At 35.3% G+C, this 27883-nt stretch overlaps 1 protein-coding gene across 5 annotated transcripts in view; it reads left to right on the top strand.

Moving 5' to 3' along the window:
- Positions 1–27883, top strand: part of Rbsn-5 (Rabenosyn-5) — an 88090-nt gene that overhangs the window by 9562 nt on the left and 50645 nt on the right. For all 5 annotated transcript variants that reach the window (XM_089106170.1, XM_089106173.1, XM_089106171.1 and 2 more), the window contains exons 2-3: positions 2579–2759; positions 4851–4964. In XM_089106170.1, the coding sequence (XP_088962296.1) occupies positions 2621–2759; positions 4851–4964 (253 nt within the window). In that variant the 5' untranslated portion in view covers positions 2579–2620. The remainder of the gene's footprint in view (positions 1–2578; positions 2760–4850; positions 4965–27883) is intronic.

Below are 27883 nucleotides of genomic sequence, written 5' to 3'. Positions count from 1 at the left end.
GCAAAGACCCAGATGCAAAAAATTGAAACAACACAAAATGATATAATACGTCTCATATTTGGTCTTAGGAAACCCACAAGCACCAAGTTTCTGCTTATGGAGAGTGGATTAACAACAATAAGGGATAGACGTAGCTTTCTCTTGACAAAACATCTTACAAAAATTGAATCAAATAGCTCACACACATTACATAATTGGTTAAGAAATCCAGCCATGTATAGAGGTATTGCAGATGAGTATGCCAACATTCAAAAGAAGTTCCCTGTACCAGCAAAGTCTATTGCACCTACTTTCCCCCAATCCCCTCCATGGAATTGGTCACTTCCCATAATAAAAACTGAATTTTCAAAATGGAATAAAGATTTAACCCCCATTGCTTTTGTTCAGAAAAAATTTGCAGAACTTAATACAATTACCTATAAAAATCACTTCCAAATGTTTGTTGATGGGTCAAAAATGAATGAGAAGGTTGCAAGTGGTGTTTTCCTTCCTCACCTGAACATTGCAATGGGCGAGAGATCATTTAATAATTTATCTATAATGTCTGCTGAGTTAAATGCCATAATCATGGCATTAGAACACCTTAAGCAAAACCAATCTTTGATTGAAAAATTGAATAATATTATCATCTATTCCGACTCTTTCTCAAGCCTTGAGTTGCTGGCCTCAGCTCCTCAATATAAGTTGGACATTGACACTTATCATTGTCTCAGTATTATTGATAATCTTGCTTCAAGTGGCATAAAAACTTACTTTCAGTACATTCCTAGCCACTCTGGCATAAGTGGTGATCATCAGGTTGGTGAAATAGCAAAAAATGATATAAATATTGACCAGCCAAGTTGGAGAACAATCCCAATTAGATATATTTACAGATGGAGGCTATCAGATATCATTTTTAATAAGATTAATCATATCCTTTCCCCCTTTCCCAATAAGTATCTTTCTAAAATTTATCATAGAATTCGTTCTCGAACAAATGGACTAAATTTCCTTGCATTCTCATATAAGCTTTCTAATTCAAGTGTTTCAATTCACCTGTCCCCTCTTTGCAGGCATTGTAATATGAATAATGAAACAATTGACCATTGCCTATTTGAATGTAATATGCTGACGTCTGCACAACATACCTTGCTTTCTAAACTGTTAAAATACTTCAAACACCACAAAATCCCACTATCAGTCAAGAGCCTAGCCAACTATACCTGCACACAGAGTATAGAAATCGACATCTATCATCTTATATTTGAACTCCTAGAGTCGAAAGATCTGCTGAAAGATATCTGAATATATCTAATAAATATGAGGCAATCAAGCCAGTAGCTCTGTAGCCCACAGAGTGAAGCAAAAGGAAAAGGGCTAAATAGTGTTACTGAAAAGCCCGCCTGCTGTTAAATAGAAGAAGAAGGAAGACAATGAGTTGCTGCACTTAAGTTCTGCTGCTCATTTTGAAATATTACTATACTGAAACGTCATAAATTTTTGTAGTGGCACATCACTAAATTGAAGGTGTACCTGCATTATGCCACTCATTAACCCCTTATCTTCAACAAATAGAAAAGTTCTCATGAAGCCAAAAGAAGACCAAAATGAACTTGAAGAGGCTCTCCTTTAAGGAGAAGTATCACCAGAGAAAATATAATTCTAGGTAATAACATGGCATATTATGACACTTATTACAGATGGGTAATACTATGGCTATTGGCCCTTTGAATGAGAGGTAGGTGTTGCTGTGGCAAGAAGTTTTATGAGCAAGGTCATTAGTATAAATCAGGAATTGTTAAAAATTAAGTATTTGAAGGAGAGATTAGTGTTGTTGTGGCATGAAGCTTTACAAGCAAGAAATTAAGTATAAAGCAGGAATTGTTGGAAATGAAGTATTTGAAGGAGAGGTTGGTGCTATTGTGGCATATGACATTAGTTTATAGAAGGAGTTGTATAAGAATTCAAGTATGAAAAGCTTTACTTTTTCTATCTTAAAATATTTTTGTTTATTTGGTGAAAATGGTTGTTTGGTGCTTGGTGCAAAGGTGGTTTGCAATGGGGCAATGGTTGTTTGGTTCAAAGATGGATTTGATGGAAGCAACAGCCTTACTCATATGTTTGGTAATTTATGTTTGGTTTAAGTCGTATTTCTCATATCAGTTAGTCTTTGTTCATTTCAATTTCAATAGCAGTGTTTCCTTTTTTGTAGAAAAAACTTGTTATTTATGTTAATTTAATAGCTTTAAAGGGTAATAAGTGATAAAACATTATATACTTATAATATAAATATTAACTTATGCCTCTGGGACTCCACTTTGTCTATATATTTTTTTCTGTCTTCATCTTTTTTTTCTTCAGTAGGTTAATAGTAGGTCATCAGCACATACAGTACCAATTCTTGGACAGCAAGATGGAGTTTCAAGGGGTTTTCCAGGGGACAGAGGTTGGAAACTTGAAGTGTCCGGTTTAATTTTCAAATTTTTTCTGGGGACTTCCTTGGATAAATCTTAGAAGTTCTCTCTTCACCTTTCCACTTTATCAGAAGTATGCTGGCTATCAAAGTATCTCAATTTGATTTTTATTTTAATTTTAGAAGCTGTATGCAAAATGAACACATGAAATTGTCTCAGACAAGATGTCCCAAGAAAACATTGAAATTATTGAAGGTTTTCTTTGTCCTATTTGCTATGAAGATCTTGGAACTATTCTTGGCCTACATTCCCATTTTAATGATAAACATGGAGAAGAAAAAGATATTCTAAGTGCTTTTAAAGGTATTAGTTTTTACTGTTTAATTAGTATTGTAATTAATTAGTACCATATTGTAATAATTAGTATGTGTAATGTATTTTATTTTCCAACCCTGGATGCATAGAGCTAAACTGCTAAGAGGGTTGATCATAAGGTTTCCTGTAGTGGCAGTCTGAAACCCCAACGAAGGGTAGTTGGTTAATGAAGGGTACATTTGATTATGGTGTATAAAATGGGGAAAAAATGGTGTATTTGGATCCAAATTAGTGGGACAAGTAATTTATACCTCCTTCCCTCTGCATGAAGACATGCTAAAAATATATGTTGTGTGAAGCGTAGTTGTACGCTGCACATTTATTAATGGTTAATTATGGTGTATAATTGTATCCAAATTTGAGGGAGAAGGGATCCCTACCTCCCTCCCTCTGTGTGCAGACATGCTGAAAATGGATGTTATTTTAAGTCAGCAGTGCTAAGGTGATTTAAATTCCCCTTTTTTCTATCATCAGCAAGTACATGCTTTATTGCTGATGAAAAACTGGTAATATTAGCACAGTATTTTATTTTTATTTAATTTTTTTTTATAGAGAAATCACTTTATTTACGTACATATTTACAAACTTCCAGAAGCCTGGTCATTCAGGCTTGTCAGGCACTATCTCTTTTCAACTTAACATCCTCACATGTTTTAAACAAAAAACAAACAAAAAAAAAGAAGAGACCCCTCTTCCTCACTCAATTACCATTAATATTACCAATCCTCACTCAATCCTCAATACTCACTCATTACCAATCCTCATACTGTTTGGCACTACTTGAGGTAAAAAAAAAAAAAAAAAAAAAAAAAAAAAAATTCAAAAATCATACCAACCAACACAATGGCCCCTTAGCAGCCTGCAGAAATTGAGTCTAATCATCTGGTCTAGAATCTCACCTGGTAGTCTTTCCCATGTTAACAGAAACTGGTGTCTGAGCAAGAAGCCAGACCAAGTCCATGGTTTCCTTGTTTGTTGAGTCATACCTGTATTACTAGTACCATATTGATTATGTTCAGAAACGGAACAAAAGATATTATGCAGGTAATCCGGTGCTACATTATTCAAAATATCAAACATTAACTGTACTCTTAAGAGCACAGTTAATGTTCTATTGCAGAATATGGAACAAATTTTTTTCCACTAAATGGAAGCTATATTTTTGTAGTAATATTAAAATTTAGAATAGTTTAGATGATAATAGAAATTTTGTCAAATTTATAAAAACGATGTGAAGTTAACTGATTGTTTCTAAGTGCTCAAATTAAATTCTAATGAATTAAATTCAATTCAAATTGATTCTGTGTAATTTATAATTTCTCGTAATAGTTTGGTTCTCTAGAAATGCTTGCTGTGAATGTCTCTTGCTCCTACCCCCCGCCCCTCTCTCTTTCTTCATTTATTCAACCTTCCTTTTTTTTTAAAGGGATATTTTATCTTCATTTTAAACTTATCCTTACCTTTAGGACCACCTCAGCTTTTTAGCTAGGCTAATGATCTTTGCTCATTTTTTTAGTCTATTGAAAAGCCATGTAAATGGGAAAAACGCAAATGTAGTTCTATTGTTTTTATTAATTTTAGTAAATGGCCCTAAAAATTTCACACTTTAGGGAAGATATGTAAATCATAGTCTAGATATTTCTGAAAAATTAGTAATTTAGGTTAAAAATGTATTTTTGAAGAAAAAAATAAAAAGTAAGGATTACAACAAAACTAAAAAATAAAAAAAAAAACCAATATTAAATTTGCTAATCCAAATTTAGATTATTAATAAATTGAGATAAACTTTGTAAAAGGGTCAACAAAATCTTTAAAAGGAAGAGAAGATGGGCATTTTCCCCCATATCTTTTTCTATCACTCTTTCTAATTTCTATATATTCTATTTATTTTCTTATTCCTTTCTATTCCTGTACAAAGTAGGTCAAAGAAATGTTGAAAATGAAGTAAATATTATGTGGATCAGTGAAATGTTACAAAGGAAGAAAACATGTACATTCGTCTCCCATATATTTGTCTGTTTTTTTTTTCTATATTATTGTGTAATCTTCTAACCCAAAGGATTTGTTCCTTTCTTTAAGGAATAATTGGCAAGGCAAAAACAATCTTCAATGAGGGGCTACTTAATGATTCAAGTCTTCTTGGAAAGAAAGATGAATTCAAAGAGATTAGAGTTATCCAGGACCAAAAAGCAGGTAGGCCTTTATTAAGAAATGTACACTCCTTCTCCCATGTAATCCTAAATCGACTCAAATTTATGGGCACTTCTTATTCAAAAGACAAAGCCAAATGTGGCTCTTCATTACTGCCCCCCCCCCTCAACGGAGCAATTCTGTGTATATTAAGGTCTTTACGGTTTGACTTTTTTCAGCTGTTTTCCTAGAAAAAGGGTTTTTAACAAATGACTTTTCTTGGGAGACTGTGTAGTCTGAGATGTGAAATATTGTATATTTCAATATTGTATAGATGTATCCATGATTAGGGTTATGTTTATGTATATCATATAGATGTATATATGTATAGAATGTATACAATATAAGTATAGATGTATAGAAATATTGTATAGATGTATCTACTTCTTGATCATACGGTGTTTTACATATTCTTTTACATTATTCAAACGCTCTTTAATATGGAACACTGGTTGAAGCTCTCGTATTTAAATTTTCACTGTCTTTGAAGTAGCCTACTGCTATTCTTCAAGGGATGCTGTATTTCAAATAAAACTTAAATTTTTTTCGAATATTTTAAACAAATCTAAATGCTGTATTTTACAAAAGTGCTCAAAGTAGTCTTAGGAGTAGTAATAGCTCATTTACAAAATTTTCTAAGCTTTGATCGGTCATATCAGAGCTTTGTCCAAGCTAACAATAAATATAATAAACATAATATAACATATTATATATTAATATCATAATATAATATAATATATTATATACATATACATGAATAAATTTTGAATTTTAAAAAGTGCATAAAATAGTCTTAGGAGTAGTCTTAGGGACTTAGGTCTTATAGTCTTAGGGACTTATTGTAAAATTTCAAGAGATACTTAGAAGTCAATACACTGAATTGGCCACTAACATATGTGTAGTAATTAAAAAGGCATATTTAAAACAAATTAAATCAAGACTCAAGAGAAAAACCCTCAGCAAAGATTTATAGAGGAGAAATTCCTTGTAAATATAAGATATGCAGAAAAGTATTTTCTCAGAATTGAAATTGTTCTACATATATGAGGGGTCATGGTGGAGAAAAACCATATGTATGTAAGATGTGTACTAGAGCATTTTGTCAGAAAAATGAGAGATGAACTAGCTATACTGGGGAAAATATGAAGGAAAATGCATAAGAAACGAACACAACAGTAGAAGTCAATTCGATTGTTTTAATAGGTTGAGTGGAAAACTTCTCAACCATATATATCTTAAAACTAGGAGCAATTAGGAATAGAATTTGTAATCCATATGCAGCTAGGAAGCTGTTGGTAGTAGCAAAAAAACTAAAAAACATGACAGCAACAATGGCATAACTAGTGGTGTGAAGACCAAACACTTTCCAGTGTTTGTTCTTCACAATTAGATATACCAAACTTCATCTAAGTACGATGAATAAAAGGGGCACAAATAAAATCACCTCATACATAAGTAAAAACGTATCCTTGTATCTAAAGCTAACGAGTGTACCTAACTTTGACTTAGACTCAAATGGACAGTGATTATGAAAACTGGCAACACTGAGATAACAGTAAAACCGGGAAAAGAAAAGGCGCTTTGTTTTAGCACCAAGTACCTTGCCTCAAAGCATTTTCAAATAAGCTATAGGAATCTAAACATAAAAAATGCTGTTTCAACTTTTAGAATGTGAGCTATTACCCTATTTGGATTGACAACAACTGTACAATACGTGGCTATTAAGTAACAAGACTGACGTTGTAAAAAGTTATTTTTATTTTGTACATAATTACTTATTATAGCCTCCAATATACACTACTTATCTATCCCTACAACGCTTCATGCGAATTTCCTGGAAACAGTGCCGGGAAACAGTGGAATAGTGCCGGGAAACAGCTGAAAGAGTGCCGGGAAACAGTTGGAAACAGTGCCGGGAGTCATCTGCTGCTCCTCTGAGACACATGCCGCTTCCTCTTTTACAGCTTCCACAGACTCAAATCTTGTCCCTTTTAATGCAGATTTCATCTTAGAGAACACATGGAAGTTACATACTGGAAGATCTGGTGAATAACTTGAATTTCTAAGAGTTATTAGAGTTTAGCACTTTCCAGTTGGGCATGGAGGGGAGAGACAAAGAAATGCTTATAAAAAGAAGTATTTTAAGAAGTGCTTAAAATATTCTTAGGAGTAGTATAAGATTTATTGCAAAATTTCAAGAGATACATAGAAGTCAATACGCTGAATTGACCACTAACAAGTATGTAGTAAATAAATAGACACAGTTAAAACAATTTAAATCAAAGACTCAAGAGAAAGAACCCTCAGGAAAGATTTATAGAGAAGAAAATCCTTATAACCGTAATATATATAGAAAAGTATTTTCTCGGAATTCAAATTTTCTACACATACGAGAGTTCATGCTGGAGAAAAACCATATAAATGTAAGATGTGTGCTTGAGTATTTTCTCAGAAAAATGAGTGACCAACTAGCTGTGTTGGGGAAAATGTGAATGAAAATGCATAAGAAACAAACACAACAGTAGAGGACAAATCATATTGTTTTAATAGGTGAAGTGGAAAACTTCTCAATTATATATATCTGAAAATAAGGAGAAATTAGGAATTGAATTTAAAATCCATGTGCAGTTGAGATGCTGTTAGTAGTAGCAAAAAACTAAGCTAAGAAAATGACAGCAACGATGATATAAATAGTGATGTGAAGACCAAACTCTACAGACAGCACTCTCCAGTGGGGCATGGAGAGAAGAGACGGAGAACAAAAAGAGTGGAGGGTCACTTCTAAATTATATTACGACCATGGAACATTGAGCTCCGTTTTGCGAAGACATCAAAACAATCGTTAGAAACGTTGTATTACAGAATGTGGAATCAGAAGTGGAAACTGTTGGTCTTGAGGGCCTGAAGGATGTTGGACAGTGGCCCTCTGGGTAATTAGGACCACCTGCTAATTTCAATGCAACTCTGGAGTTCGATGTTGAAGGAAGCAGAGGATCTTTGAACCTTGAGGACCTGAAGGGTGTTTGACAGTGGCCCTCTGGGTAATTAGAACCACTTGCTAATTCCAATACAACTCTGGAGTTCGATGTTGAAGGAAGCAGAGGATTTTTGAATTGAGGACCTGAAGGGTGTTGGACAGTGGCCCTCTGGGTAATTAGAACCACATGCTAATTCCAATACAACTCTCGAGTTCAATGTTGAAGGAAGCAGAGGATCTTTGAACATTGAGGACCTGAAGGGTGTTGGACAGTGGCCCTCTGGTAATTAGAACCACATGCTAATTCCAATACAACTATGGAGTTCGATGTTGAAGGAAGCAGAGGATCTTTGAACCTTGAGGACCTGAAGGGTGTTGGACAGTGGCCCTCTGGGTAATTAGAACCACATGTAATTCCAATACAACTATGGAGTTCGATGTTGAAGGAAGCAGAGGATCTTTGAACCTTGAGGACCTGAAGGGTGTTGGACAGGGGCCCTCTGGGCAATTAGAACCACGTGCTAATTCCAATACAACTCTGGAGTTAGATGTTGAAGGAAGCAGAGGATCTTTGAACCTGGAGGACCTGAAGGGTGTTCGACAGTGGCCCTCTGGGTAATTAGAATCACATTCTAATTCCAATACAACTATGGAGTTCAATGTTGAAGGAAGCAGAGGATCTTTGAACCTGGAGGACCTGAAGGGTGTTCGACAGTGGCCCTCTGGGTAATTAGAACCACATGCTAATTCTAATACAACTATGGAGTTCAATGTTGAAGGAAGCAGAGGATCTTTGAACCTTGAGGACCTGAAGGGTGTTGGACAGGGGCCCTCTGGGTAATTAGAACCACATGCTAATTCCAATACAGCTCTGGAGTTTGATGTTGAAGGAAGCAGAGGATTTTTGAAGATTTAGGACCTGAAGGATGTTGGACAGTGGCCCTCTGGGTAATTAGAACCACTTGCTAATTCCAATACAACTCTGGAGTTCGATGTTGAAGGAAGCAGAAGATTTTTGAAGATCGAGGACCTGAAGGATTCTGGACAGTGGCCCCCTAGGTAATTAGAACCACGTGCTAATTCCAATACAACTCTAGAGTTCGATGTTAAAAGAAGCAGAGGATTTTTGAACCTTGAGGACCTGAAGGCTGTTCGACAGTGGCCCTCTGCGTAATTAGAACCGCATACCAATTCTAATACAACTATGGAGTTCGATGTTGAAGGAAGCAGAGGATCTTTGAACCTTGAGGACCTGAAGGGTTTTGGACAGTGGCCCTCTGGGTAATAAAAACCACATGCTAATTTTAATACAACTCTGGAGTTCGATGTTGAAGGAAGCAGAGGATCTTTGAACATTGAGGGCCTGAAGGATTTTCGACAGTGGCCCTCTAGGTAATTAGAATAAAATTCTAATTCCAAGACACCTATGGAGTGCTATGTTGAAGGAATTAGAGGATTTTTGACCATGGAGGAACATACGGCTGTTCAACATTGGCCTTCAAGGTAATTTGAACCGTATGGTAATTCAAATACAATTATGGAGCTCAGTGTTGAAGGAAGCAGAGGATCTTTGAACATGGAAGACCTGAAGGGCGTTCGACAGTGGCCCTCTAGGTAATTTGAATCGCATGCTGATTCCGAGACAAATCTGGTATTGAATGTTGAATGAATTAGAGGATCTTTGACCATGGAAGACCAGATGGCTTTTTGACATCGGCCCTCTGTGTCATTTGAACCACTTGCTCATTCAAATAATACTCTGGAGTTCGATGTTGAAGGAAGCAGAGGATCTTTGAGCCTTGAAGACCTGAAGGGTGTTGGACAGTGACCCTCTGGGTAATTAGAACCACGTGCTAATTCCAATACAACTCTGGAGTTCGATGTTGAAGGAAGCAGAGGATCTGTGAACATTGAGGACCTGAAAGTTGTTCGGTAGTGGTCCTCTGGGTAATTAGAACCACACAGTAATTCCAATAAACCTATGAAGCTAAATGTTGAAGGAAACAGAGGATTTGTGAATCTCTAATGCCTGAAAGGTGTTGAGTAGTGATCTCCTGGGTAATTAGAACCACATGCTAATTCCAATACAACTATTGTGAAGTGTATTTCTATGGAATTTGGGGGTTGTAGTCGTAGATGCCTTTATTCTCCCTTTATAGGGGAGATAAACTCTGACCCTAAGGTAATTAAACTTTGGTATCGTGCCTTAGGCTGTGACCGAACTAATGAGGCGTACCAACTGGGTATGTTCGAGAAGCTAAAAGTAGATCGTAGAAAGGTTGTCTAAAATGCAATACTTTTATTAATTTAACATATAATATAATCGGATATATTCCGTCTACTGGGACTGGCTGTCCCCAGTAGACCACAAGTCTCAAAAACAACAATAATATATAAATAGATATTTAGACACTTACAATGATAAGACAAAGTTCCAAAGTATTTCTAAAAACAACGGACCAGAGGTCAGTCCGGCATAAAGTTAGTTAGAGATTTTTCCTTCCGATAAAATGTATCTTTTATACATTTTTATCAACCACACCTTCCCACGTATTTGCTAGGAAGTTGTAATTTCTCAATTTCCCGTTAAACAGAATTTAGCAGGATATGTTCCTTATCTTAATAAAAAAAAAGTGGTATTTCAAAACTTTATATTTGCGTCATATATATTTTCTACTAAATTAATAATTAACTAAATTGGAAAGCTTTACCACAATACTCCCCATTTAAAGAAGAATTGTCCCAATTCTCAATATTTTACTTTTAAAACAACTTAATTTCGTTTACAGCTATTTTGTTGCCATCTTTGGGTCATTATGTGCATCGACTCTCAATGGGTTTCCTTAGGACTATATTTCTGGTCCATTATTGGCCATGTTCTTTTTTTTTTTGTCGAAAGATTTCAATTTTAATATCATACTTGTTTCTTTGTTTCTCTGTCTCTAGGACTGACAATTACTCTTTTACCCTATTCATATGCATCTTCTGTTTTACTTGACCCCAAGCGGCTTATACATAATTTTAGTGGTTTTGCTTAAATTATATTTATATTAGAAAAGTTTTATTAATTTTTTTTGAGTTTAAATTTAATTCCCATTAATAATTTAATTTATCTGGGTGATGTGGTTGATATACCGTTTTTTTTTTTTTTTTTTGAAATGCCTTGGGTAAATCACATATAACATTATTGATTTTAAAATTTTAACATATATTTTTTTAAGAACAAAGCATTTTCACATATTTCAATAACATAAGCCATTTGGCTATGTAGCACATTTTCTAGGCCTAAATTAAGTTCTGTTTTTATCTCACTTTCGATGATTTTGTAGTAGTCTGCAGTTTCCAAATATCAGTTGATCAAGTATGGTTTGGTTTCTGATGGTATTAGGATATAATTGAACTGGCTTTTAAATTTGCTACTTTCCAAAAATGCGTCAAAGAAATGATTGAGAAATGGATCCAAAAAGATGTTATGAAAAATTTGATTTCCAAAAAAAAATTAGCTAAGGCTGTATCTAAAATAAATATTCACATTAGTATAAATAAAAAGCATAAAATTTTACATATATAGTAGAAAGAAAAAACTCAATTTTGTAAAGTTTAATTCTTTTCATTACTTTTCTCTCTTTTAATTACTCCAAAAATAATATCTCGCTTAAATCGAAACATTATGTTTCTTGCTGGATCATTCTTTTCAAAATAAAAATATTAATACTTTGACTCGAGGTCAAACATTTATATATAACATTACATCACTAGTTAAAATTTAAAATAAATTCAAACAGCGTATATATAATAAGCATTGTGTAATAACTTACACAATTATTTTAAGTAACTAATGAACTTTAAAGCATCAAGCGTTTTTTTTTTCAACATCGATTTTTCGCAAATCAATTTAAAAAGTGACATAAATCTTTTTTTTTTCATCCGTAAACACTCGAATTGCGAATTTATTTATATTATTAACAAGTATTACTGTGACACAGTAATAAAATTGCTTCAAAACAATCATCGATTTCTCTTTTACCTCCATGTTCATGAAATCATAGTGACAATCGAATTGCCTGCGGTTGTAGATAAGTTTTTTTTTTTTTTTTTTTTTTTTTTTTTTTTTTTAAACGATAGATTATGGTTTTGCGCAGTCAGGATTTCTTATATCCTTCCCCCCCAGGGTTTGATGTTTCATATTATACCAAAATTTAAGACCCCATATAAACAATCCCAGAACCACGATAGTAGTTATGAAATACCCCCAAGTATAGGCTAATAAGCCTTTATAGTAAGTGGTTCTTTCTATTTCTGTTTGGAAAATGGGATAATTTATGTCCAGATTTTTATTTAGATCTTCCAGGGTTGTCAGAAATCTGGGTGTTTCTCCTTTTATTTTTTCCGGTATGGAGATATCATTTAATTTTTTTAATAACTTTTGTACTTTCTTAATTTTTTCATTATCTTGTTCCCCATTGGTTGCTTTGAAAATATTTATGTTGGGTATCGGTTTTATATCCAATTTGTCCATTTTTATCTCCTTAATTTCCACCATTCGATATGATATAATTGTCTCTTGTCATTAAAAGACAGGATGGGGGAATATTAATTAGCCCCATCCCTTCTATTCATATATCTCTTGTATTCTTCAACCCAGAAGAATTTTTGCATCTCAACTGAGCCATATAGGGTTGTGGAACGCTGAATATGAAATCATTTTCACTAATTTTTTTCCATAGCTCCAGATTAATTGCGCTTACTATATCAACATCACATTCTTTTGGTAGGGGATTTGAGTGATCCACCTCCTCCCAAAGTTTAATAGCACAGATTTTCCTTGCGCGTAGATGCGATATAGTTCCTAAGCTGCAAAAGGGAAGTTTATCGTTTTGACATTTGATTATTTCCTGTTGCTCTGGTATCCTATATTTTAAGTTGGAAATGGCTATATATGGGGGCAAATTATTTATCTTAATCCAGCTTGTGGTGTTCATCAATCTTGTAGGGAAAGTATCTATTTGGAACAGCGCGTATTCTTCATTTTTAACTAGGGGTACCTTTAAAAATATCCATAATTCCCCTTGATTAATTTGCAAATAGTTTTCCGCCATGCTATAAAAGTATAGAATATTCTCGAAATTTGGCTCTAGTCCTAATTTCAATTGATAAGGTAAATGACTTTCTATGGTTTTGAGTACTTTTATTAATTTACCCGGCTTTAGGAGTCGTGCTGGTAAATCTTTTGTCAAAAGGGTTAGAAACTCCAGCTCCAATTGATTAAATTCATGAGATATTTCCATTATGACACTATATACGAGCTGTGGAGCCATATGAAGATTTATATCTTCTAGTGTTTCACTTTGGTTGCCTACTATTTGTTTTTGAGTTATGAATACTGTAGTGGTTATCTCCGGTTCAAAAATGGAACGTGGATTGATTGTTTCATTAACTGTTTCTTTGATTTTGGATAAAATTGCTTCGTGATGTTTCAAGATTGTTAGTTGTTTGTTTACGAAGTGTAGAAGATTTTGATTTGTTATTTCGACTTTCCCTATTCGTTTTTCAGCTTCCTTCCACTTAGTCTCAGATACGGTACCGAATATATATTCTGAGATTTCCCCTACAATACCGATTAGGCTTCTTTTCTTTCTGGCTATTGTATTGTCTGTTTCGCTTTTGTTTTGTTTTTGGAGCGTAATTATCATTCTTTTTATATCTTCTAGAACCCCACTGATTTGGTTGTTCAGTACTTTGAACAACAAGGTTGCCTGCGTTTGAAATAATTATACTTCTATTCCTTTTTCTATTACCTGCAGAGGTGTGAAAGGACGCGGGTTAAAAGTTTTTTCTAATTCTCTTCTTGTCATTTCAAGATTATGTGCAAATATTGTTACTTGGCTCTGGAGGGTATGTAAGACTGAAGCATAAAACCTAATTGCGACTTGCCAGTAGCCTTCCAGGGGTTTGACTGTATTCATTTTGCGAAACGATACTCCTTTTATAACTTCGGCTGCAATAAGCTGGAAAGATTAAAAACGCAAATTATTGTCCAATTTCTCATCTGTAACAAATATTCCATATATCAATCATATATAAACACTAAAAACACAAAAAACAAAAAAAATTTTTTTTGAACGTGTTGGAAGTTAACGCGTAATTCCTGCGTATTCTGCATATTCTTGGATCATTTGCAATTGCATTGGCGTTATCGTTACTTCTTGTAATTCGGTTACTTTCCGTCTGAAAGTTTTTATTTTACTCTTTTGATAAATAATCAAAACTGTTATAAGTGTAAATAGACTTACACATACTGTGCCCATTATGCACCCTACTAACAATAATTCATTAAATTGAATGCTTTCTTCCCTTATTACTCTCAGCGTAACTTCTGTTTGACTAAGGGCTATTTCTTGATCTAGTTTTATATCTTTCAGCATTTGGGCCCAACTAATAGGTTCTTTAAAATTCTTTTTCCAAATTTCTACTAGATGTTTACTACCTCTTTTGAAAAAAATTTCTAATTTGCCTGGTAAAATTGTTTTAATTTTTAATGGAGTTAATTTATTAGTGTTTTCTTCTGATTTTAGTCTATTTTCTCTTTTAAGTATGAAATTTGTATCTTTGTGCCATAGATTACATTCTGACATTGTCGATATAATTACTGGAAAATTTGGTATTTCTCTGTCTTGAACACAAGTTCCATCTAGCGTAACATTATTTGAAACCAATACTTCTGATGCGCTTACTTTTATAATTCCTTCAGTTGTTGCAGAAGGTTTAGAAACTTTCCAATGACATGTTTTTTGAATGCCTTGTCGATTTTTCAAAATTATGTTTACCCAGCCGTTTAAACTATTTCCATTTTGTGTTCTTTTTAGTCCTTTTTTGGTCAGTTCTAGTTCAAAAAAACCATTTTCTAAAACGTCCATGATCCAAATTTTTTCTGGAGACATTATCCTTCCTTGGTTATTTTCTACTAATAAGTACTCTGATGCTAATGTCATCGTGATTCCTACTCCTTGTAGGCCCGCTGTTGCCGTTGGAAATGATTGATACTTGGCAAATACGTTATTTTTCTGAACTATGTGTATTATCACGTTTATTCGGAGGTTTCCTGCTAATATAAAATAAGAAGCTTTTAATAGCTTAGCATACCAGTTTAAAGGGTCTATTAGGACTAACTCCGAAGGTAATTCATAGTACCCTTCCTTTAATACAAAATACTGTATGTTTTGCAAGATCTCTTTTAATTCCTTTGGAGGTAACAGAAGTCTCGGAGTTTGTCCTAACTTTAATTACCCTTATGCACTCTGAACTTCAATTGTATATTCGCTTAAAGTTTGCAGATGCGTAATTAGCTCTAGCGTACTGGTAACAAAATGTTCTCCATATAGCAACTTTTCTTATTTACCTCCATGAATCAATAAATACTTTATTTTATCTAATATACTAAAGATTTAAAGGCAAGTAAAATTACGTCTGAAGATTTTTTCACTCTGTGCTATCCATAAAAATTTTCTGTCTTTTCTAATACGTTAAAAGATTTTGCTCAATTTATTTGTGTTTTCTTTCCCAGGGCTATTAGCATGAAATATTTTCAAATACTGTTTTTGTATATCTTCGAAGGCTATATTCGTTTTATTTTGTTCTTCTATTAGTGATTCAACATTAAAATTTGTGCGGTGTTTCGTCACATGCATTATTGCTTCTACTTGTCTGTTTATTGCGTACAATTTTGCCAGCACCGATTGCTCAAAGCTATGGGATATATTTGCAATTCTTTCATATCTGGTTTTTCGCGGAATTATTTTTTCTTCTCGGTTACTAGTTTTCTACAAAAAGGTTTCGATTATCCTTTGATAAGTCCTTTTTTAATCTTTTGGTATATAACATTTTTTGTAAATGTTCTAAATCTATTTCGAATATGACTTGCCCGCAGTTTTCTACAAGTCTCACCTGGTGTATTTGCATTACAACTCCTCCGTTAACTACTTGTAGTTTCTCGCCCTCTAGTTTTGTTTTGTCATCTTAGCACTTTCTCCCAAGAGTAATAGCGATAAAATAACCCACCAGTAAAACTTCCACATTGTCTACAAGAAGAAATTCCTAGTATCCTTTGGCCGTCATTATTATTTTAAAGGTTTTTTTTTTGCAATATTATGTTTTGTGCTTTATAGGGCAATCCAGCATATTATGGGTTCTAAAAGAAAGTTTCGGAAATAGATTCTTGGCTTTGACAGGTAAGTGTTCAAAATTTTACCGTTGTAAAGATATATTGTTTTCCTTAATAAGTCCAATCTATGTATCGCCTAGCAGCTTTTATTCTAAAGCTTGCGTATACGTTTTATATCGCTTTTTTGAAACGTCTCTATCAGTTTCATTGAGACGGTTTGTTCTTAAAAAACTTGTAACAATTCTTTGTTTTCTTTCGTTCTTTTTGTGTTGCTTTTTACCACCTTTTTTTATTTTTGTAGAAAGCTGATATTAGGATATTTTCCTACCTCTGAGAGGATTCGTATTAAACGGTTAACATACATTCTTTTGAAAAGTCTTCTGTCACTACGGGGTGGCGCTTATTGGCTTTAATGAATTTGTTTAAACCCTCTTTGTCGCTTATTGGTGTTGAGGATTCATGCGTCATTCCCTAGAATTTTATATATTCACGTTTTTTTTAAATTTGGCCTCGCAATTGCTGATTTTTCTTTATTCATAAAAATGTACGTTTTTCGATATCCTGATTCCCACAAAATTGTGTGGTTTTCGTAGCAGACATAAATTCCATATCTGCGGTATTTTACCAAAAATTTGTTCCTATGTCATGGCAAAAGTTGCTCAGAGATAGGGTTTATCTTTTTGCGGCTTCCCTATAATATTTTTTTAATATATAATTCGTGTCTGGAATTTTCCTCAGTTTAATTTGCGCTTTTTTTATACAGTCATTGAGTGTAGTTTTTCCCTTTTGTGATATTTTGACTATTACTCTGTTCTACAAGTGTATGGGTTTAGTGCATTGGCAGATGCGCTAGACCAAGCCATTTGCTATGGTCCAGCAGATCTGCCAAGTACTCATCTCAAGTCTCCTCCAAAGTATGATCCTTATTTTCGATCTATATTTGGTTAGCTTGGTGGATTCCCCCCAAAGACCAAGACCTTAGATTATTTTTTTTCAAATGAATTTCTGTCATCGGTGTTTTTCCCCTGCAATGTCTTCGCTCTGTTATTCCTGCTAATGGTTTGTTGTGAATTTATTTAATATGTGAAATTAAATATACCCGAGAAAACTTTTGTTTTACATGGTGTTAAATTTTTTTAAATTGTGACCCATTCTATCTACGGCTTCTTGTTTATACATATCTTCCTTATTGGTAAGTGTTTAATTTATTATACATTTGACTATTTATAACAAGATTACAGCTAGCTTATACATGTAGTGCGCACTTAATGTAAACTCTCGCTGTTTTTCCTATTATAATTATTTTAAAATTCTTCAAAAACAATTTTTTTTCAAATTCGACTGAAAATGTCACCTCAGAGAGTCAAAGGTCAGTAGATGCATTGCACATACTTAACAACGAGAGGCCAGCCGTGGTTGAGCTCAACTCCAATTTTCTAGATTCCAATGACCCTCTTTCAGTAAACCCTCCTTCGTTGTTTTTTTTTTTTTTAAATTATCCCCCCTGAAAAAAAAAAAAATAATTTTTTTCAACATACATATCAAAAGAGTCACATTTTAATGCTGATTCTAAATAGTTATAATTTAATTTGGTTTACTACATCCATTTAAAAGTTACGTGGCCTCACTTATATTCTTTTTCTATGAAATAAAACCTAATACGTTTTTCTAATCTTGACACTTCACTGCTCGCGCATTCTTATATCATATTGGAAACAAAATGTGTTGCAAGAACTTATGACGTCACTTCTGATCGGAAATAATAATTAGGCGTTGAAATGTGACGGTCATAATAGATATTTCTTTAGTGGCTTTTATACTCGTTTGATTTTTTATTTAATATTTATTTATTTATTTTTTTTTGTTATTATTGTTTTATTCAAATATTAATCTGCTGGGGGCTGAGCTTGTTCTGCCTTTTACAGTTTCCTGGTCCGAGTTCCGGACTCTAAATTTTTGCTTTTCTTCTTCATAATATTCGTAAGTTTTTTCGTGGTTTCTATAGTGTGGCTTACAAGGCTCTGAGTCCGAGTGCTGTTTTGTTGCCTCGTCAAATATCTTTAATCTTTGTTTCTCTTCATGTTTGGCTTTTTTCATAAGTGTTTTAGCGACTTGTGCTGCTGACAAAGGAACTTGTTGCTGCCCCTTTGGTTTCTTTACTGTTCTCCATAATTTTTCTGTCAAAGAAGGTTTTCTTGACGATGGCCCAGCTTTAGCTATATCGATTTCTGTAGAAGAATTTTCGGTGTCACATTCTGTAAGCTCGCGTCTGGTAGATGGCGTTTGTTCCAAAAGCCATTTTTGTGCTACGGCCGTAGGTGAATCTAGTGTATGAAAATCAGATAATTCCTTGGTTTCTTCCAATTTTTCTTCCTTTTTGGATTTAACCTCTGCTTTATTATGTCTTAAGCCAGTAGGTTGTGTTTTAGGCTCTTCTCTGTCGCTTTCATCGCTTGTATCCGATGAATATTGAACTTTTCCTTTTTTCTCTTGTTTGTTGTGGAAATTTTGCAGCCAAGACTGGGCTAAATATTACTTCCACTTCTCCCAACTGTTGTGGTCATTAAAAAGGTCATAAAATTCATATGGTCTTCTGATATATACAGATGAGATCGTGTATTCTATGTCTTTTTCTCAAAGTATAGGCTCTTTTTCCCTCGGTTTTGAAAAATATACCTTTTTTATTCTATTGTTGTGCACTATTTCTTCCTTTTTATTGTGATGTTGCTTTAAAATATATGTTAAGTTATTTGATAGAATTGTTTTAATCATCTAGGGTCCCTCCCATTTCGGTTTTAACTTTTTTATTCCTTCCAGATTCGTTTTATAAACCTAAACCAAATCTCCTAAACAATAACTCGTTTTATTTTTGCTTGATCTGTCATATTTGTCTTTTTGTTCTGTTTTCGCATCTTACAGTTTGTCTTTAACTTGTTCCATAGCTTTTTTCATTCGCATTACCATCTCCTGCTTATATTGGTCTAAGTTGTAATATATTTTGTCATTTTGTATTTCATCTAAACAAATTCTGGGATCTCTTATGTGTTGCAAAAAAATGGCGTTTCTTTTAGGGTACGTGAAAAAGCCGTATTTATTGCAGACTAAAAATGGTAAATGTTCATCCCAATTTTCATTTTCCTCTCTTGCATGTATTCCCAGCATGTAAGCTAATTCCCTATGCTTGTGTTCAACTTTCCCATTAGCTGCTGCAAGGTAAGACGAGGTAAACCATCGTCTAACCCCCAGAGATTCTGTAATTTCGTCTAATAATTTGGCTCTAAAATATGATCTAGTGTTGCTAAGTGAAACTAGAGGAATAATCCCATGTTCCAAAAATAGGCGAATGACCAAAAATTTTGCACTAGTTTTTGTGTTTTCATCTCCAATTAGAAAAGCGTAAGTGTTTGAATTTGAATGAATGACTATGGTTATTAAAAACCCGTTTCCTTTCCTGGAAACTGGTAAACTTCCCCCGGATTCCCAAACGTCTATTGACATTATTTCTCCTACCCCTGAAGGGGTGGGGTATTCACCTAATTCAGCCCTAGGGGTCTTTGGTGGCGACTTTTGTTTGGCGCACTCTTGGCAGCTTTGTATAAAAGCTTTTACTTTTGAGTACATTTTTGGAAAATAAAATTTCCTTTCAGTCTCCCCATAGTTTTTGCTTCTCCCATGTGACAGCCAATCGTTGCATGTGCCATCTGTAAAACTTCTCCTTCCAGAGATTTTGGAATCACTGGAATAATTTTAAAGTCATTTTTTCTATATTCTTGTGATGGTCTATGGTATCTTACTAGAAGATTTTTACTTTCGTCTAGATCAAAATTATCTAATTCCTTTAAAAATGTTTAAAGTGCTCTGGCAGTTCCGTTCCTTTTGATGAAAAGGATTTCATTGCTACACAAAAATCATCTTTATTTTGATGCTTTGATATATTTTCATTAGACAGTATTTCTACCCCTTCCAGTTCGCTCTGGATGGTTGCTATCACATTTTTTTCTTATCTGGATTTCGTGATAAATAGTCTGGTAAAATATTTGTACGGCCCTTTATATATATTGGACTATATGAATATGCTTGCAGACGCAGTATCCACCGTGTCAGCCGGGCTATGTAGCCAAACTAATGATTTTTGGTCTACTCTTAAAATAAATTTTTTCCCAAGTAAAAATTGTCGAAAATATTCTGTAAATACTACAACTGATATACACTCCCTTTCAACTGTCGAGTATTTTTTCTCTGCTTCCGTCAGTGACCTACTGCCGTATTGAACTATTGATTCTACTCCTTCAGAATTAATGTTTAATTATATGGCCCCTATACCGTATCCCGAAGCATCTGTTTGCAAACATAAGTCTTGTGACAAATCTGAAAGTTTTAGTAATGGTGCCAGTATTAGTTGCCTTTTCATTTCATCTAGCACTTGTTTTTCGTCCTTTGGACATTCGAACTTACTTTATTTCTACAAATCACTTGTGATATGTTGTGGTCTTGTGTCAGAATTTTTAATATATCGTCTGAAAATGCTTAATTGCGAACAAACTGATCTGGAGCTTTTTTTATCTTTAGGAGGCTGTAAATTCTCTATGACTGTAAATTTTTCTGGATTTGGTGAAATAGTACCTTGGTTTATCAGATGTCCAAGAAACACTAATTTTGGTACTAACATTTTTAACTTTTCTGGTTTTAATTTTAAGCCTGCTTTTTCAAACTTTTCTAGTATTTTTCTAAGTCCGACCATGTAGTCTTCCAATTTTTCATTAAACAGCATTACATGATCTAAATAATTTAAAGCTTCTTTTTTCCTTCCTGGTTCGATGTCTTTTTTAACAACCAATTCATAAAGTGACAAAAAAACTGTGTACGGAATGATAAGTTAAATGTCATAAGTTCAAATTTGAAGGTTATCCCTATCTCGAATCTTACAGTATTACTGCTTTATGATTAGTTTTTGTATCTAAAGTGATGTCCCATCATCGTGCTATTAAAACAAAACTAGTATAATATTTTGAACCTCCTAGGGAAGCTAAAATTGAATCAATTCTTGGTAGCTTTATCAAGTCTTTAATCGTGAAGGCGTTTAATGCTCTAAAGTCTATACATAATCTCCAGGTGTTATCTTTTTTTCTGACTATTTCTAATGGAAAGCACCAATCACTAATGCTTTCTTTAATTATACCCTGATCTTCCATTTCTTTTGTTTGACTTTCTAGCCATGGCTTTAAATGATAAGGTGTTTTATACTGTGATTTTTTGATTGGAGGGCCCTCTGTTGATATCTTGTGCGTGATTAAGTGATTTAATCCGTAATCTGATTTGTGTCTTGCAAAAGTCCATTTAAAATCCCAAAGAATATTTTCCACCCTAGTTTTTACGTTTTCCGGTAAATGTTTTAAATCAAATTGTTGCAAAAAATCCGTTTTCGCCATTGCATACTCTTCTTGGTTGCGGTTTTAATGAGGATAAATGTTCGTGGCTAGAAGTGAAGTTTACGCTTAATTCTGGACTGTTTAGAGATTTTATTTCTGAATTTGAAATATTTTCTACTGATCCAAGTTCTACCTGTTTCAGTTTTATTTTATCATTACTTAGATTTGATAGTTTTAAGTATGTTATACCATTTTCAATTTTTATAACTTGATTTTCCACGAAAATCATTGGGTATTCTTTTATGGTGTACCCCCCTATCACGGCATTCATCGTTTTAACCTTTCCATCTTTTTCATTTGATGCAGCTAGAACTGGAGCTGTCGTTCCCCCTTCTATTGTGACTTTTCCGCTTATTTTTTGGTTAAAATTTGAACCTTCACTTTATTTATTTGTTGTTACGCAAATTTGGCTATTAACTTCATTTGCCTGGTTTATTGTGATTGTATAGGATATTAGTTCCCATAAAATTCCAAATTTTCTGATAACATCTACTCCTAGAATACAAGAAAATAGTAGCTGCTTGCATATTATTACTGTTAATGTTATTTCTTTATCCCCTGCACTAAATTTTAGCGGACATTCTCCCAAAATTGTCAGCTTGTGCCCTGTCACTGATTTTAGGGTATTTTGGCATCTGCTTACTCGATTTTTGACACTAGGAGGAAACCTATTAAATACTTCCTCACGAAATTAATGATTTAGATGTGCATGTATCTAGTAAACATGGTAAATTTTGAAAACACACGACTTTAAAACAACGCAGAATCGGTAGATTATTATTATTTGCATTTGTATCACAACATTATAAACTATATAGGGGTCTTTGTATGGAAACAGCTCTGTCGACCCTTACAGGCTGGTTTCTCCATTTAAATGCCCACTGTTTGGCAAAAAATTTCTTGGAATATTCCAGTTTTCTCCAGCGCTATTACTTTGACCCTGGGTATCGTTAACCGTCCGCCTTCTAGGCCTAAATTCAGGAATATTATTAGGTGTTTTCCAAGTATTGTTTTTTCCCTCCCTCTCTAAATTTCTCCCCTCTTGCGTTCTGAACTGGTGTCTTGTCTTGTACGTCAAACCTTCTTTGCGTGTTCTATGCCAGCAATCTGCTGCATAGTGGTTTGGTTTGTTACAATAATAGCAATAAAATTTACTCTTAAATTGTTTGTTTGTTTCCTGGTTATTTCTAAATATTTTGGATCTGTCCTTGTTGGTTCCCCAACTATCTGTCTTTGGTGGGGGAGGGTATCCATATTTTCTATAGTTATTAGCTGCTAATCTCTCAAGGTCGTGGAATCTGTCAGCTATCTCCTTAGACAGTTATCTCCTTAGCTCCAGTGTTATTTATTGACATCTGATCAAACTTTTTCTTAGCCTCATCAATTTTTACCTCTGTTTCGACTAGTATTATAGCCTGATCTAATTTTTCAGGTTTCCGCGATAACATTAGTCTTTATAGCTTTTTTAGTAACCCTTGGGTAAACGTATGTAATTGTATTTTCTGTACTGTCTCGTCATTTCCGCATTTCTTTAATTGTAAACACACGGATCTACAAATTTTGTCTGCATATTCCCTGATACTATTTGAGGTATCGAATGTGACTACCTCTGTTCTTAGCCTCTCGGAGATGCTTGTCTCTATGAATCTTGTTTTAAAAGATTCAATTAGAGTACTGATGTCCTTGGGCTCTTTTTCCTTAATTGCCTCAAAATGATTTAGGGCGCTTCCCTTTAATCTGGCTGCAACGCATTGTTCTTTGACCTTATCCTCAAATGATTCAGTTAGTTCGTCGAAAATTTTTAATTTTCCGATAAATTTATCTATATCTGTGTTTTCAGCATATTCTAACATAATGTTTGCGACTTCAAATACTTGTGACAATGAAGCAATTTTTTCCTCTGGTGTTATTATCTTATTTCAACTTACAATTTTATCTAACTCCGTCGCCCGTGTTGATACTGCGGTCATCTGTTGTAGTGAAGTATTATTTGTGGGATTGGGGTGGTGTCGGCATAAATTCATTTATTCTCTCTCTATAGGGGAGATAAACTCTAGCCCTAAGGTAATTAAACTTTTGGTAGCGTGCCTTAGGCTATGACCGAACTAATGAAACGTACCGACTGGGTATGTTCGAGAAGCTAAAACTAGATTGTAGAAAGGTTGTCTAAAATATAATACTTTTATTCATTTACCATATAATATAATCGGATATATTCCGTCTACTGGGACTGGCTGTCCCAAGTAGACCACAAGTCTCAAAAACAACAATAATATATAAATAGATATTTAGACACTTACAATGATAAGACAAAGTTCCAAGGTATTTCTAAAAACAACGGACCAGACGTCAGTCCGGCATAAAGTTAGTTAGAGATGTTCCCTTCCGATAAAATGTATCTTTTATACATTTTTATCAACCCCACCTTCCCGTATATTCGCTAGGAAGTGGCAATTTCCAAATTTCCCGTTAAACAGAGTTTAGCAGGATACGGTTCTTATCTTAATAAAAAAAGTGGTAATTCAAAACTTTATATTTGCGTCATATATATTTTTACTAAATTAATAATTAACTAAATTAGAAAGCTTTACCACACAACTATGGAGTTCAGTGTTGAAGGAAGCAGAGGATCTTTGAACCTTGAGGACCTGAAGGGTGTTGGACAGTGGCCCTCTGGGTAATTAGAACCACATACTAATTCCAATACAACTCTGGAGTTCGATGTTGAAGGAAGCAGACGATCTTTGAAGATTGAGGACCTGAAGGGTGTTGGACAGTGGCCCTCTGGGTAATTAGAACCACTTGCTAATTCCAATACAACTCTGGAGTTCGATGTTGAAGGAAGCAGAGGATCTTTGAACATTGAGGACCTGACGGGTTTTGGACAGTGGCCCCCTGGGTAATTAGAACCAAGTGCTAATTCCAATACAACTCTAGAGTTCAATGTTGAAGGAAGCAGAGGATCTTTGAACCTTGAGGACCTGAAGGCTGTTCGACAGTGGCCCTCTGCGTAATTAGAACCGCATACCAATTCTAATACAACTATGGAGTTCGACGTTGAAGGAAGCAGAGGACCTTTGAACATTGAGGACCTGAAGGGTTTTGAACAGTGGCCCTCTGGGTAATTAAAACCACTTGCTAATTTTAATAAAACTCTGAAGCTCGGTGTTGAAGGAAGCAGAGGATTTTTGAATATCTAGGACCTGAAGGATGTTGAACAGTGGCCCCCTGGGTAAATAGAACCACATGCTGATTCCAAGACAACTCTGAGGTTCAATTTTGAAGGACGCAGAGGATTTTTGAACCTTGAGGACCTGAAGGGTGTTGGACCGTGACCCTCTGGGTAATTAGAACCACATGCTAATTCCAATACAACTCTGGGGTTCAATGTTGAAGGAAGCAGAGGACCTTTGACCATTGAGGACCTGAAGGCTGTGGGACAGCGTCCCTCAGTGTAATTAGAACCATATACTAATTCAAATAAAATTATGGAGTTCGATGTTGAATGAAATAGAGGATCTTTAAACATGGAATACCAGAAGGTTGTTCGACAGGGACCCTCTGGGTAATTAGAACCACATGCTAATTCCAATACAACTATGGAGTTCGATGTTGAAGGAAGCAGAGGATCTTTGAACCTTGAGGACCTGAAGGGTGTTGGACAGTGGCCCTCTGGGTAATTAGAACCACATGGTAATTCCAATACAACTCTGGAGTTCTATGTTGAAGGAAGCAGAGGATCTTTGAGCCTTGAGGACCAGAAGGGTGTTGGACAGTGGCCCTCTGGGCAATTAGAACCACATGCTAATTCCAATACAACTCTGGAGTTAGATGTTGAAGGAAGTAGAGGATCTTTGAACTTGGATGACCTGAAGGGTGTTCAACAGTGGCCCTCTGGGTAATTTGAATCACATTCTAATTCCAATACAACTTTGGTATTCAATGTTGAAGGAAGCAGAGGATCTTTGACCCTTGAGGACCTGAAGTGTGTTGGACAGTGGCCCTCTGGGTAATTAGAACCACATGGTAATGCCAATACAACTCTGGAGTTCGGTGTTGAAGGAAGCAGAGGATCTTTGAACATTGAGGACCTGAAGGGTGTTGGACAGTGGCCCTCTAGGTAATTAGAACAACATGCTAATTCCAATACAACTATGGAGTTCAATGTTGAAGGAAGCAGAGGATCTTTGAACCTTGAGGACCTGAACGGTGTTGGACAGTGGCCCTCAGGGTAATTAGAACCATATGCTAATTCCAATACAGCTCTGGAGTTTGATGTTGAAGGAAGCAGAAGATCTTTGAAGATTTAGGACCTGAAGGGTGTTGGACAGTGGCCTTCTGGGTAATTAGAACCACATGCTAATTCCAATACAACTCTGAAGTACGATGTTGAAGGAAGCAGAGGATTTTTGAACATTTAGGACCTGAAGGATGTTGAACAGTGGCCCCCTGGGTAATTAGAACCACATGCTAATTCCAAGACAACTATGGAGTTCAATGTTGAAGGAAGCAGAGGATCTTTGAACCTTGAGGACCTGAAGGGTGTTGGACAGCGGCCCTCTTGGTAATTAGAACCACGTGCTAATTCCAATACAACTCTGGAGCTCGATGTTGAAGGAAGCAGAGGATCTTTGAACATTGAGGACCTGAAGGATGTTGGACATTGGCCCTCTAGGTAATTAGAACCACTTGCTAATTCCAATACAATTCTCGAGTTCTATGTTGAATGTAGCAGAGGACTTTTGAAGATCGAGTGCCTGAAAGCTGTGCGGTAGCGGTCCTCAGGGCAATAAGAACCGTGCGCTAATTCCAATAAAATTATGAAGTTAAATGTTGAAGGAAATAGAGGACTTTTAAAGCTGTAGTACCTGAAGGGTGTGGGACAGTGGCCCTCTGGGTAATTAGAACCACATGCTAATTCCGATACAACTATGGAGTTGAATGTTGAAGGAAGTAGAGGATCTTTGGACCTTGGGGACCTGAAGGGTGTTGGACAGTGGCCCTCTAGGTAATTAGAACCACTTGCTAATTCCAATACAACTCTCGAGTTCGATGTTGAAGGAAGTAGAGGATCTTTGAACATTGAAGACCTGAAGGGTGTTGGACATTGGCCCTCTAGGTAGTTAGAACCACTTGCTAATTCCAATACAACTCTGGAGTTCGATGTTGAAGTAAGCAGAGGATTTTTGAATTGAGGACCTGAAGGGTGTTGGACAGTGGCCCTCTGGGTAAATAGAACCACATGCTAATTCCAATACAACTCTCGAGTTCGATGTTGAAGGAATACAACTCTGGAGTTCGATGTTGAAGGAAGCAGAGGATCTTTGAACCTTGAAGACCTGAAGGGTGTTGGACAGTGGCCCTCTGGGTAATTAGAACCACTTGCTAATTCCAATACAACCGTGGAGTTCGATGTTGAAGGAAGCAGAGGATCTTTGAACCTTGAATACCTGAAGGGTGTTGGACAGCGGTCCTCAGGGTAATAAGAACCATACGCTAATTCTAATAAAACTATGGAGTTCGATGTTGAAGGAAACAGAGGATCTGTAAAGATTGAATGCCTGAAAGGTGTGGGGTCTTGATCTTCTAGGTACTTATAACCGCTTGCTAATTCCAATACAACTCTGGAGTTGAATGTTGAAGGAAGCAGAGGATCTTTGGACCTTGAGGACCTGAAGGGTGTTGGACATTGGCCCTCTAGGTAATTAGAACCGCATGTTAATTTTAATGCAACACTGGAATTCGACGTTGAAGGAAGCAGTGGACCTTTGAACCTTGGTGACCTGAAGGGTGTTGGACATTGTCCTTCTGGGTAATTATAACCGATTGCTAATTCCTATACAACTGTCGAGTTAGACGTTGAAGGAAGTAGAGGATCTTTGAACCTCGAGGACCTGAAGGGTTTTGGACAGTGGCCCCCTAGGTAATTAGAACCATATGCTAATTCCAATACAATTCTGGAGTTCGATGTTGAAGGAAGCAGAGGATCTTTGAACCTTGAGGACCTGAAGGGTGTGGGACAGTGGCCCTCTGGGTAATTAGAACCACTTGCTAATTCCAATACATCTCTGGAGTTCGATGTTGAAGGAAGTAGAGGATCTTTGAACCTTGAGTACCTGAAGGGTGTTGGACAGTGGCCCTCTGGGTAATTAGAACCACATGCTAATTCCTATACAACTCTGGAGTTCGATGTTGATGGAAGCAGAGGATCTTTGAAGCTTGAGGACCTGAAGGGTGTTGGACAGTGGCCCTCTGGGTAATTAGAACCACTTGCTAATTCCAATAAAACTCTGGAGTTCGATGTTGAAGGAAGCAGAGGATCTTTAAACCTTGAAGACCTGAAGGGTGTTGAACA

The sequence above is a fragment of the Artemia sp. Qi Xiang Cuo genome, chromosome 20 (assembly GCF_049724085.1).
Source record: "Artemia sp. Qi Xiang Cuo chromosome 20, ASM4972408v1, whole genome shotgun sequence".
Lineage (NCBI taxonomy): Eukaryota > Metazoa > Arthropoda > Branchiopoda > Anostraca > Artemiidae > Artemia > Artemia sp. Qi Xiang Cuo.
Note: the sequence above shows the minus strand (reverse complement) of the source record. Positions and strands in the feature narration are given on the sequence as shown.